Genomic DNA, 13,950 nt, shown 5'->3' on the forward strand with positions numbered 1-13,950 from the left:
TGAAATGAAGTCTTTAATAGCTCACTGTCCTCTTGCTGCATGCCCACCTGAGCTGTCATAGTGCACTGTAAGGGACATTGTAGCTGGTTGCTATGGTATTAACACTACATAAAGGATTATAACGGAAAATAGAAGTGAAGCAGAATTGCCAGTTTCTTAAAGAGGTAAAGGACCTGTTTTTATGGGTACAGATTTCTCCTTTAAGAGTAATGACTCTGATTTGGGCGAAAATGTCAAGAAGGGCTGGAGAGCTGCCTCGGTGTGTAGAGCACTTGCTGAGCAAGCACAAGGAGTGCTGAGCATGAGGAACCGTGCCAGGCGTGGTTGCTAGTGCCCCTGGAACCCCTGGAGAATCCCAGGCCTCCTGAACACCAGCTTGGCTCAAGGTTTGATGAGAGACCCTGTCTCGAGGGAATAAGGTAGAGAGCGATAGGACAAAGCACCTGATGTCCTCCTCTGGCCTCTGTGCATGTGCACAGGCTTGCACAGATGCACACACTTGTGCACATGGACCCCTCTCATTGTCCACCTATGAATGAAGTGAAGGTGGTAGGGATGTTGTGGGAGATGAGAGCTTGGGCGAGAACAATTCCAGTCGCCTCTTCTGTTTCTAAATGCTGTATGGTGCTGGGACCCAAAGTGTTCCCACGGCTGCATGACCACAGCTCTGGGTTCGCCCACTGATTCATCTTCTGCAGTGAAGATTTCCTACCTGAGAGCTTTTTTAAAAAAATAAATAAATAACGGGAAGCATTTAATTTGTTTTGATACGATTTTAAATTTGCCAGAGGTGTCTCTGTCAAATAAGGATTTGGGTGGTGTTCAAAGACTGAACAAGAATGGATATAAATAGAATTGGGGCCATTTATCAGTATCTATTATTTTGTTTCATTAACTGAATTAATGTCTAAGCATTTAGCCCAAGGAGTATATACAGCTCTATTTTATTAATGGCTTAGCCTTAATCCGCTCATCCTCTTAGCACGCAGTAAGTGCAAAGTAGTTAGGGATTCTTGTCATCTACTTCCCATGGAGGACTAACGTAATAAAATTAACATACCCTCATTCTTTCTCTTCTCTTTGCTCTTTTCTGGATATTTATCAAAGTGCTCCCCATCCCACCGGCTATTGTTTAATCTAGAGCTAATAAATTTTGTCTTCTGATAAGGAATATAGCCCAGTGGTGCAGCACTTAACAAGTATTGAGAAGTCCTGGGTTTAATCCCCAAAATTGCAAAAGAAAAAAAAAAGAAAAAGCTGATTAGTTAAATAACGCCACCATTGTTTTTTTAAATGATGATTAGAGAAGAACAATCTCCTAATAAATTCAGGGCTCTTTGGACTCCTTGTATAAAGGGAAGCAGCAGAGGCTCCAGGTTAATCTGGTTATCTCACAAAACAAATTGACCAGTGTGCATTGGTTTTGTACCTTCCCTGGTGACACTGTGCTGTTTGTTCAGATATCCTAGGAACAGAGGATGCTGTTGTGGAAGCAGCTTCCAGCGAGGCCGTGAGGTTCTACCCCTGGACCATCGACAACAAGTACTATTCAGCAGAGGTCAATCTGTGTGTGGTGCCGAGCAAGCTCCTGGTCACTGCCGAGATCGCGGCGTCAGTCCAGGCGTTCCTCATTTACTTTGACAGCACACAGGTAAGCTCTGTTTCCAGTGGGGCCTTCAGCCAGACATTGTCCTGTGCTTTCTTTGTCTCCTCTACGTTCTCTGAGTTCCTCGGTGTGTCTTTTCATTTTTGCTTGTGTCTGCCCCTGTAGAAATCGGGTCTTGACAGTGTCTCCTCATGGCTTCCCCTGGCAGAGGCATGGTTACCCGAGGTGATGATCCTGGTCTGTGATAGAGTCTGTGAAGACGGTAAGAGTCTCTGACATGTGCCCTTTAGTGAAGACAGGGTACATCCATGTCCTCAGCTCATCTTGTTACGCTGTGAAAGTCCTACAAGATTTATGTTGTTTTCAGTATCCTTTGAGGCTGAGATCATTGTGTTTATGTAGCTTAATTCTAGATGCCTGTAGAATGACATTGACACTGAGGCCAAAGGAGAGTGTTGAAGGTTCTTGGTGTTTTATGATAGTTTTACTTAGATGCTTTTACGTGTTGTTTTAGGAGTAAACCGGCAGAAGGCTCAAGAGTGGTGCATCAAACATGGCTTTGAGCTGGTAGAGCTCAGCCCCGAGGAGCTGCCTGAGGAGGATGGTGAGTGGTGGTGTCTACAGGAAGCTGGCTTTGGGTTGAAGTCTAAGGGACTGTTCCAGCCTAGGGTAGGGGGATCACAGCAAGAGCCCAGAAATGCTAATGTCGCCAGCTGTTTAAAAGACTTTGAGCAAAACCAATAGTGCTCCACCAGCACTGCCATAGTTTGCCTGATTTCACCATCGCTTTAGAGCTTTTGAAAATCCATGTGTGTGCTTAAACAGATAAAAGTAAGAGATCACTGTTGAAAACCATTGCCATTCCCCTGTTCTTAATCCACTGCCAGCCAAGGATAGTGAGACCTGTGTTTGTGGAGTTTATGTTCCTTCTTTTTCTTTTGAATTCATATAAGCTAAGGCTGAATTCCCAGAAACCTCAGGAGGCATGCCAGACCTATTGATACCCAAGCCAAAAATAAACCCAGGGCCTCCTACTCCCCTCCCCCAGGGCAGCTGTGCATTGCTTTCTGCTGCTTCTGCAACCGTCTGGACCTTCAGTTTCTTTTCTTTCTTTCTTTTTTTGGTAAGATTTATTTTTTATTTTATGTGTTTAAATGTTAGTCTACATGCATGCCTGGTACCTTAGGAGGCTGGAAGAAGGCATCAGATCCCCTGAAACTGGAGTTACAGATGGTTGTGAGCTGCCGTGTAGATGCTAGGAATCGAATTCCAGTACTCTGGAAGAGCAGCCAGTGTTCTTAATTGCTGACCCACCTTTCCATTAAAAAAGAAAGGAGAGGAAGGAGAGAGAAAATTGTTACTTTTACAATTTTATTTATGTTTATGTGTCAGTGTGTTTCCAAGGTCACAAGAGAGTATTCATCCCTTGGAACTGTACTTCCAGACAGTTGTTAGATACCTGAAGTGGGTGCTGGAAACTGAACCTGGGCCCTGGGCCAGAGTAGCCAGTGCTCTTAGCCACTGAGCTCTCTCTCCAGTCTTCATCTTCTCTCTTTCCAAGTACACCTGTATGAACTCGACCCAGCTGGGGCAGACTTTGGCCCACAAGAATCTACGTTCACAAATAATTGAGCTTCCTAAATGAAATGTCCCCAGACCAAGAAGGAATGTGGTGTTCCATAGATGGGCATATTCCTGTGTATGGTTCGGGGAGCACTTGGCACCCTGACTTTAATGTATCAGACTCTTCATGGGAAAGAAGTCGAAAAGGTACTGGACTTGAAGAGACCTGGTGGGAGGAGCCCGTAGAAGATACAGGCTGTCCCAGGAGACATTTCAGGCAAGGAAACCATGTGGATGGAAGTCCTAGGTAAGACAGGGTGAGGATGAACTAGTGAAGCAGGTCTTCATTCCTACACTCCATAAAGAATACCAAAGGTTGGCAAGTGAAATAGTCCCTTCCATATTTTCTAAGTTCCCTAAAACTTGTGCCCAACTCGGTGTACATGAACATGTATAATTTCTTACTTCTGATCTTCTTTTCTTCATATTGTCCTTGGAGTCAACTTTGACTATTGTAATCTTGGAATTTGCTCCTTTCTACCAGGGAATTGCTCTGCAGACAGTACCCATGTTTGATTTATTTGTGTGTTTGTGTGTGTGTGTGTATGTGTGTACATGCACAGATGCAGTGCTCACATGTCCCACAGCACACCTATGGAGGTTGGACATTAACTTCTTGGGAGCAGGTTCTTTTCCCACAGAGGACTCAGGGTGGGGATTGCGGTCATGAGGCTCGCAGCAAGTCCCGACACCTGCAGTGCCACCTCACCAAACCTAATTCAGTATAGTCTTAAAGCAGATTTTTCTGAGACATGTCATCTTAGAGCAAGGTAATAAAAACTGCCTTGAATTTTTAAATACAAACTGCTTCAAAGCCACATTTCTTCACCCTTCATTTGTGGGTACTTTGCACGCACCCATTGTTTTATCACGTCTTCTCACTGTTGCTAGCTCTCCGTTAATTGTGTTTGCGGTTCCTAGGTTTAGTGTCTTAAGTATGAGTAATTCTTTCAAGAATTGCATCCTCTGTAGTTAAGTCCTCAACCAGACAGCAATGGGATACACTTACCTTCATTGAATATTTCCAGTTTTATCCTCAGTTAGTGCTGCCAGGCTGGTAGATGCAATTCTTCAGATGATTCATTGGCTATGAAATACTGTCGGCTGTCACTCAGGCGCTGTCAGGCAGCAGGATGATGAACTCAGGAAGGCATGGTTCCTGCCTGCCTGAGCTTCCAGTATAAAGGGGGAATACACCAGTGAGTCCCCAGTACCACCATCATACCTCCAGGAGAGGTCGTCAGAGTGCTGCTGTCCCTGCTGCTCTCAGAGGCTAGTATAATAGCGCTGCCCTTGACCAGGTAGTAAGTGGCAAACATTCTGCTGGAGAATCTCCCAGCCTTCTTTTTACTTTCTCTTTTGATACAAAGTTCCACTGAGTTGCCAAGTTGAGCTTCAGCTTCTGTTGCCCAGGCTAGCCTCCAATATGAGAACATCTAGCCTCAGCCTTCAAGTAGCTAGAATTAACAGTCTTCCTGAGGATGCTACCAGTCCCAGCTGAACTTTGACTCTTACCGGCTTTCTCTGATGAAGAGCTAATAGGTAACAGGTGATAACAGTCTGCAGCGGAAGCCAGCATCGTATTACACAGAGAGTTGCTTTGTGGCACACAGGTCTTCCTCCCAGGGATCAAGCTCAGGTCACTAGGCTTGTTCACACACAAGTGCTTTACCCCCTGAGCCATCTTACTAGCCCCTAGAAATTCATCCTGTATAGATAACCAAGATGAGAGAATTTATTGTTTCATTTTTTGAAGATTTACTGTTTTAAAGTGTGTGCAGGAAGGTGCATCCCTGGGGCTGGAGTTACAGGCAGTTGTGAGCTGGCTACCATTGCAACTCCTCTGGGGCTGGACTTACAGGGAATGGTGAGCCACCAAACATGGATTCTAGAAATTAAACCTCTATAGGTGTAGCAAGTACTCTTACCACTGAACCGTCTCTCCAACCCCAAGATTAGTGTCTTTAATGCTACACTGTGGTTGTTTAATAAGAGCTTGCGTTTTCTGGAGATTGTGCGTGGATTCTCTGGGTGAAGAGATGGAGACAGCTTGATCACACAGTGCTCTTCTGTTGTGACTGTTCGTATCAGGAGCTCGAAGCTCTGTATTGCTTTATTCATTTCCTTCTGTACACAGTACATTAGGAAGAAACAGCCAAGTAAACAAGATGACTAAACCCGGTTATTTAAAAGTATGCCTTTGGGACTTATAGGCCTGTATATGAATGTGTGGTTTATCTGGATATATACAGACCTGTGTGCTTCTCTCCCTGGCAGATGACTTCCCTGAATCCACAGGTGTAAAGCGGATTGTACAAGCGTTGAATGCCAATGTCTGGTCCAGTGTTGTGATGAAGAATGGTGAGTAACTGGATGTTGTCATATTTACTCAGTAACATGTTTTAAATTATCTGAATCTATGTGGAACTGTTAGGATTCTGTGAAATTTTTGTTCTCATTCTCAAGTTTTCAGTTGAAGGAAGAGCCAGAAGTAACAAGCTGGGACTGTGTAGTGTGCTGAATAGGTGTTTCAGCAAGCATATAAATGTTACAATATGCCTCACATTGTTCTTGGCTTTAAGAACAACCTAAGTTTTTAAGGTATGATCTTTATCATTGAGGTGCTTCCCATCTACTGTGCGATTCTTTATAGTGCTTTCCGTCCTGCCCTTTCTGGACATTTTATGGTAATGGAGTTTGTGTGTACTTTTCACGTGCTGGGTGTGCAGGCAAGGGGAGCGATGAACACAGACTCGGAGACACGACTGCTGCATTAGTCCTGATGTGAGAGAACTTCCAGAAGAGCATGGTTCCTGTACCATTCTTCATGGGATGGGCAAGATTGAAAGGGGAGAATGCTCAGCTGGAGGACGCATGGCTCCAAGAACAAGGATTTTATGTCATAAGACCCTGGGAGAGTCTCACTTAGCAGTGGACGATCCCGTGGATGTTGGAACATGAGGCAGGGAGATGTGGGCTTTCTTCTTTTTTTTAATTCTTTTTTGTTTGTTTGTATTTATTTATCTATTTATTTATTTGTGGGCTTTCTTCTGTAACAAGTGTGAGACTCTGCAGGGTTGACATCAGTGATGGAGGTGGGGTCTCTGCAGGGTTGACATTAGTGATGTGTTGGAGGTAGAAGCAGAGTCTGAGGTTAGAGAAACCTGAGCTGATGCAGTCTCCTGGGGGTGAGTGTCGGCCCTGAGTGTTGTGATGGCGGCTGTGGGGGTGGAAGCCTGGGTATGGCATGCAGTCTGTAGCTGGTTGGCACCTGCTCTTGGAGCCTGCATTAGCTTGCTCAGCCTTTGGGAATAAGCTCACAGACTCGATGGCTTAGGACAGTGGGAATTTACTGCCTCACAGTTATAGAAAAAGGTCACAAGTCCTACCTTGAGGTGCCAGGGCCACCTCCCTCCAAAGGTGCTGGAGGATTGCCCCAGGCCTTGATCTTGGCTTCTGTGAGTTCTTCAGTGTGACACTCTATGTCTGATCTTCCCATGGTTTCTCCCTGTGTATATGACTTTGTTCATATCTCTTCTAAGGCCAACAGTGATACTAAATTAGGGCCCACCGTCTGGTCATGTGACCCATTTTAACTTCCCTGTTTCCAAATAGAAGTGTTCATTTTGCTGTATTAGAGGTTAGGACTTAACTTTGAGGTTTGGGGAGCTGCAATCCAAGTCTAGAGTGTAGTGCCTTAAAACATGTGCAGGGCTGGGTGAAACTCCACGGAGGGGTGAGAAAAGCAACTTTTACAGCAGTTGTAGCCTGTCTTCCCTGAGGTGAAGGGCAAGTGGGTGGCCAGCTTGGTGGGTGCAGAGTGCTTCATCCCAGCTGTTGTTGACACTGAGGATTAAGTATGGTTGGCACCCTGATGTCTGATCTACCCCTTGTGCTTGGCAAAGCCCCTTCTTGATGATAAGGCAGTTTCCTCTCCTGTCTTTCCCTGTCTCCTTCATCCTCCCCATTTGCATGTTAGGAGGGCTCTGGCCTGTCTGATGGGGCCCTTCCTTCCATTCACACATCCATTGCTCCGTCACTTCTCTGTTGAGCATTTCTTAGTAAGCTACTGCTTTAGACTGTGTACAATATAAAACTAACTTTTAGATATGGTCCATAAACTAGATCAGTTTAGAATAAGTTCTGTTCTGTACTGCCTGTTAGAAATTTCTTGAAATAGCTAAAAATTTAGTGAAGCTTTTTTGGCTTAAATCATTCTTTGAAAACTCTGACCCCCCCCCATTTCATACATTAAAGAAATGTTGGCTTATAATTCACATTTATAGCTGTGCAGCCACACTGTAGCTATGGCCTCCGTGTCCTTGGAGTTAACAAACCACAGATTGGAAATGGTTAGGAGGAACATGGCTATCTGAACACACACACACACACACACACACACACACACACACATTCTTTTTCTTGTCACTGTTCCCTAAACAGCAGTGTAAGAGGGAACCTCCTAGTAGTTATATGGTGTTAGCGGCCGCAGGCAATGAAGAGAGGGGAAGGAGCATGGAGGGATGTCGAGTTCATGCCAGTTCTGTAACACTCTATAGCAGCCACTAGTTCTGGTATTTGGGAGAGTCTGAATATGTAATCCTCAAGATGCATTGAACAATTTTTGCTTCTGTCCTGGTTGTTTTTTGTCAGCTTGACCCAAGCCAGGGTCATCTAAAAGGGTATTCCCACATCCTCTGTGAGAACATTTGACCCATGAGCAAGCCTGCAGGGCATTTTTTGTTTTGTTTGGTGGTTGATGTGGGAGGGCCCAGCTAATTGTGGGTGGGGCCACCCCTGGGCAGGTGGGCCTGGGTTCTATAAGAAAGTAGGCTGAGCAAGCCATGGAGAACAAAAAGTAAACAGTGTTCCTCCACGGTCTCTGCATCCGTTCCTGTCTTGAGTTTCTGCTCCGACTTCCCTCAGCTACAACTGTAAGCTGAACTAAACCCCTTCCTCTCCAGTAGATTTGGGGTTAGCATTTATTACAGCAGTGGAGAGCAGCTAGGACAGTTTCTTTGTGTGGAAATATTTCCACTGCCAGTCTGTGTGCACATTGCAGCAGTATTCTTTGGTGTGAAGAAGCAAAGAGGCACATTGTGGGCTTGTATGGCTCTTTGCCCTGAAGTGTCTGACTGCCTCCCTCCCTTTCTTTTTCCTCTACGAAGCTGGGACACTGATGTGCTTTTAGCTAAAACCCCAGATTAGCTTGTTTTCACGTTAAGAGGATGCAGGTCTGTGTTCTGAAGGAAATGAACTGTCTCCTCCTAGGAGAAGCATGCAGTGTGGAAGTCCAGGGCTGAGGAAGTAGAGAACATTCTCGCAGAGCCTCCAAACTGTCCCAAAAGAGACAGCTCTGTGTAACCGTATGGTGGGCCATAGTATCCTTCCAGGGCAACCTGCCTTCTCTGCCCATGAGAACCTTCAGCCTTTCTGATGTGAATGGCAGCAAGCTTCATCTTCCTCAGCAGCCACTGCCTGTGTATATATGCAGGTGTGTGTATGTGTGCAGGATGGGGTATCCATGTGTGGAGACCAGGGGTCAACCTTGGATATTGTTCCTCAGGAGCCATTCACCTTGTATTTTGAGACAAAATCTCTCACTGGAACCAGGGCCTTTACTGCCTTAGCCTGTGAGACCGAGACCGACCAGTCTCTAGATGAGCGCGAGTATTACAGACACATGCCTCCGGCCTGGGTGGAGGGACACGCTCCGGGCCTCCTGTTTCCACTGCAGGCACCTCACTGGCTAAGCTATCTACCCAGTCACACAGAAGGCTCTATGGAAGTCTAAAGTTAGGCATAGGAGAAGGGCCCATCCATGGTCCATTGTGGGTGGGAGAGAGTGTATGAAGCCCCACCTACCTTAGGAGCTATTGGCAGTTAATGGTTGCTGGGAAGGGAGAGTCATTTTCTTCTGTGATGTAACTGCTGTTAAAGTTGCCCAGTAAATAACCTCTCATGCTTGCAGCCCTAATTAAACCCTGTGAGTCACAAAAGAAGCCACAAAACAACAACAGAAAAACCTCAAATCAACCATGAAAATAGGAGAGAGACCTGTCGGGAAGAAGATTGTGTAGTGGGAACTGCAGGCCTCTTCCCACAGCCCGGCTCATGGCTGCCTGGCTAGCTTATGCCCCAAAATAATGACACACAAACTGTATTCTTTTAAACACTGCTTGGCCCATTTCTATTCATGTGTGTAGCACCCCAAGGTGTGCTTACCGGGAAGATTCTAGCCTACGTCCATCCTGGGTCGGAGCTTCATCGTGTCTGCTCTGGAGAGGAGAGCATGGCGTCTGTCTCTCAGAGGAGCTGCCCTGCATCTGAGCTCACTTCCTCTTCCTCCCAGCATTCTATTTTGTCTACTCCACCCACCTAAGGGATGGCCTATCAAATGGGCCAAGGCAGTTTGTTTATTGACAAATGACCTTCCTCCATCAAGATTGGCTCAGGAGAGTGGGAAGGGGTGAGGAAGGGTAATGAAGAGGGGATGAAAATGACCAAAATACATTATATGCACATGTGAACATATCAAAAATAACAAGATTGAAAAAGTTGTGCTTAAGTTACCATATGCCCAAGTTGGTGCACTCTTAGGTATACTCAATAGAGCTGAAAAATGTGTCCATGCATAACATCATTATTAATGCTCATAGCAGTGTTATCCATAACAGCCCAAAGGTGGAGCCAACTCAGAAAACAGTGGTAAGGTCATGCAGTGGACTATTACTCAGCTCTAAAGAGGTGTGTGCAGGCTACCCCAGGGCTAACCCACCACTCGGCCGCCGTGCTCAGGGCTTTTATGTCATTGTGCTTTGATGAGATGTCCAGGGCAGTAAATCCATAGAGACAGAGTATGGGTTGTGGGTTCCCACAGACTGAAGAACTTTTAGGAGATGGAATTTCCTTATCAGAACATGATAAAAGTGTTTTGAATTTGGTTTAAAGCACTGAATTCCATACTGTAAAGAGGGTGACTTTGATATCTGAAAGTTAGCTCTCAATAAAAAGGAAGCAATATCACTAATGTTCATATCCACGAGATAGATTATGCTGATTATCCTATTTAATTTCACAGTATCCAATGTGAGTTAGGCTCAGAGGTCAAGTGTCACATTCGTTACCAGGCTGTATTAAGATTGTCCCCCTAGACTTTGTGACTGGTTTGAGGTGAGACTGACTTCCAGGAGCCTTTATGCTTTAAACTCTGTGCGCTTAAGTCATTATGTTTATGAAGTATTAAATTTTAAGGAAGTTTCCTTCATATTTCTTGTTCTCTTGACAGTTTTCTAGGTGACAGTTTCCAGTCTTAAGTAAGTGTAGGAGGAGATACATGTGTTTGCAATGTCTGCAGAGTCCTGAAGAGGGTGCTGGACCCCTCTTTGGAATTGGAGTTACAGGCATTTCCATGTGAGCTGCCTGACTTGAGTTCTGGGAATCAACTCAGGGTCCTCCAAAAGAAGAGCAGGCGGTATCTACTAGGAAGGAGGGACGTGGTGGGGAGGCGGCAGCTGCGCTTATCAGGGCCATGGGGACTCAGTTGTGTAGGCATGGTGAGACCTGCTGGCTCAGAACAGTCAGCTAGTTCGGACTTGTAAGAGTGTGCTTAGTGGGGGAGGTGAATTGGGCATTTTGGAAGCTGTGCTAGCCTCTGCTTTTGCAGCAAGGACCTGCATTCTCACATTCCTGAATCCTGACTTGCAGAGCCGCAGGAAGAAATACAAGACAGGGCCAAGGGCCAGTACCTGTTCACCTTAGGAAAGGTGACAGTAGTGAGTACTCCCCTCCATCCTCCTTCATCCCTGGGTCTTGTGTGGTTAGTATAGCACAAGGGTCACCTGTGCTCCTTAGTACCTGTCGTCTTTATAAGCGTGTTCTTCAGACTCCACAGTTGGCTGGCTGAGTTGTCTTCTGTTGGCTGCCAGTCTTTCCTTGGCCTAGAGTTTGAAGTTTACTCGGGAATTACCTGCTGGGCACATACTGTGTTTAGGCCCTATGGTTGGTATACACTGCTGAGCAGTCAGTATCCGCGCTGGGAGGCTCCCTGGGGGAGCAGTAGTCATAGGCAACGAGAGATTGGTAAGTTATATAGGGTGGTAGAAGATGATAGGCAATGGGAAGTAAACAGAGAAGGGGGTTAAGGTTTGGGGTAGACTGTAGTATACATAGGACAGTCAGGTTAGGTCCGCAGTATACACAGGACGGTCAGGTTAGGTCCGCAGTATACACAGGACGGTCAGGTTAGGTCCGCAGTATACATAGGATGGTCAGGTTCAGTCCCTTGGTGGGTAAAGACTTGAATCTGAGGGAGAGCAGCCTGACAGGGCATGTAGGGCCAGAGCGTGCCTGGTGCGTGTGAAGAACAGCTAAGTGCTTCTTGTGCACAGAGGAGATGATGGGAGAAGGGATGGAGGTCCTGGGGACTGAGGCTTTGCAGACCATCTAGGTAACCGTGGCATCTACTCAGGTAAAACAGGGGCTACTCCAAGGCTTGGAATAAAGAAATGGTATGACCCAACTAAACGGTTCTCAACCTGGGGTTTATGGCCCCTTTGGCAAACCTCTCTTTCCCAAAATATTTACATTATGATTCATAACAGTAACACAATTACAGTTATGAAGTAACAGTAAAAATAATTTTATAGTTGGAGACTGAAAGAGGCTGCTATGTGATGGTGAAGGTCAAGAGAAAGCAGGAAAATATACCGCCTCTTCCAGGTGAGAGATGGGCATTTTTGGCATCCTCAGTTGAGTGATTCTTAGTGGAAGCCCAGCAGGGGCAGAAGAATCTGTATCAGGCGCTGCACTCACCTCTGAAGGGGTTTTTGAGAACCGCTTAACTTAAGCTCTGTTATTGAGGAAGGGGTCAGATGTGCCTCTCTCTACTGCACTGGGCAGAAAATTCCCAGGAGCCTCTGAGCTTGTCTGTCAAATAATGCAGGAAGAGCACAGTGGTGTCCTTGCCAGATGATCACTGCCCTTTTGTGGTGGAATACTTTAACAGCCCAGAGCTGTGTGACACCATTCCACAAGCAATCAATTGCATAACAAAATCAAAGGCCTTAGCGGGTAGAGCATCTTTTTATGCTGGTCTATCTTTTACTCTGTTATAATTCTGAAACCAGTGGTAAAACATTTTTATCTGTCAATGATGTGTGTTCCCATGCCTTTACTCAATACCAGCTTTCATTTTGACCACTCTCCTTCCTCGTCTTCCTATGAGGTGAAGAAAGTTTTTATGGAAGTAAGGTGCTGGGTGTGCAGACCCGTGCCTGTAAGCCCAGCACTGAAGAGACTTGGGCAGGAGGTCCCTGAGTGTGACTGTATAATGAGATGCTGCCTCAGAAAGGGTGACTGAATAATTAAGGAGATGGGAAGAATGGGGGTTGTCTAACACCCAAAACCAAACAAGAAGAGATTACATGTAATTTCTTTTACATTATACATTCTCATATATTGCAAGGGTGAAGCCACTTGTTCGTCCCAGCCACCCTGCTAGCTTACACCCAAAATAACCACACAGAAACTGTATTAATTTAAATACTACCTGGCCCATTCTCTCTAATTTCTTATTGGCTAACTCTTACATCTTGATTAAGCCCATTTCTATTAATCTATGTATCACCATGTGGCTGTGGCTTTCCAGCAAGATTCTAACCAGCGTCCCTCTGAGGCAGCGGATCCATGGCTTCTTCTAACACTGCTTTCTTCCTCCCAGCATTCAGTTCTGTTTTCTCCACCTACCTAAGTTCTGCCCTATCAACTAGGCCAAGGCAGTTTCTTTATTCATTAACTAATGAAAGCAACACACAAACAGAAGGACCTCCTATACCACTCATACAAACACAGAAAAAAAGACACATCATTGATTCATTAAATTTCCTGTGTATATGTGCACATGTGAGTAAGCGTGTAGTTTGATAAAGCTAATATAGAGGTTAAGTACAAGGTTAAGAGAAAGATGCTTAGGAAGAAACCAAGATGCACCCAAGAACATGCATGGTTGTGGGTTTGTTAAAGAATTGTAATGCCCTCATAAGTTTGTTGTAGGGTTCTTTTGGTGCATGTGTATGTGTTCACAGATGGGGCCTTATGTACTTGTGTGAGCTTGTGAAGGCATCAGTATCTTATTTGTATCTCACTTTCTACTTTAGATTTTGAGGCAGGGTCTCTCACTGAATTTGGAGCACACTATTTTGGCTGCTTTGATTAGCCAGCTCTCAGGGTATCCCCATCACTGCCTCCTACATGCTGAATTTACCAATGGGTCACCATGCCTACCTGACTTTTATGTGGGCCTTGGGTATTGAACTCGGGTCCTCACGCTTTTTGGCAAGGACCTTATCCCATTGAACCATCTCTTTTGTACTTGTCCTTGTGTTTTCTAGAATGTAAGGGAAATTGCTTTCTCTGACACAGTTGTGTGTGTGAATTAGCCAGAGCATGGCATTGAAATCTCCGTGTATACATTTGGTGTGGCTTCTTCCTTTTACAGGAAATAGGCTTTGGGCAGGAGAGGTGACGTGTCCATACTCACACAGTGAATTAGCTAAGATGGGACAGGACCACAGGTTCTCCTGAGCAGGAATGCCGTTCCCATCATGCTGTGGTAGTTCAGTTGGTTATTATTAGTCCACTAGAGAGCTGAGCACAGAGAGATTAAGTAAATGACTTTGGCTGCATGGAAACCATTGGCAGAGCCAGGTGAGTTGTTTGCC

The 13,950-nt window shown here is 45.4% G+C and overlaps 1 protein-coding gene across 2 annotated transcripts in view; it reads left to right on the top strand.

The window, feature by feature from the left end:
• Aagab (alpha and gamma adaptin binding protein) overlaps positions 1–13,950 on the top strand; it is a 39,764-nt gene that overhangs the window by 12,345 nt on the left and 13,469 nt on the right. For both annotated transcript variants that reach the window (XM_057768533.1, XM_057768534.1), the window contains exons 2-5: positions 1,461–1,651; positions 1,772–1,868; positions 2,121–2,210; positions 5,507–5,590. In XM_057768533.1, the coding sequence (XP_057624516.1) occupies positions 1,461–1,651; positions 1,772–1,868; positions 2,121–2,210; positions 5,507–5,590 (462 nt within the window). The remainder of the gene's footprint in view (positions 1–1,460; positions 1,652–1,771; positions 1,869–2,120; positions 2,211–5,506; positions 5,591–13,950) is intronic.

This window comes from Chionomys nivalis, chromosome 4 (genome assembly GCF_950005125.1).
Source record: "Chionomys nivalis chromosome 4, mChiNiv1.1, whole genome shotgun sequence".
Lineage (NCBI taxonomy): Eukaryota > Metazoa > Chordata > Mammalia > Rodentia > Cricetidae > Chionomys > Chionomys nivalis.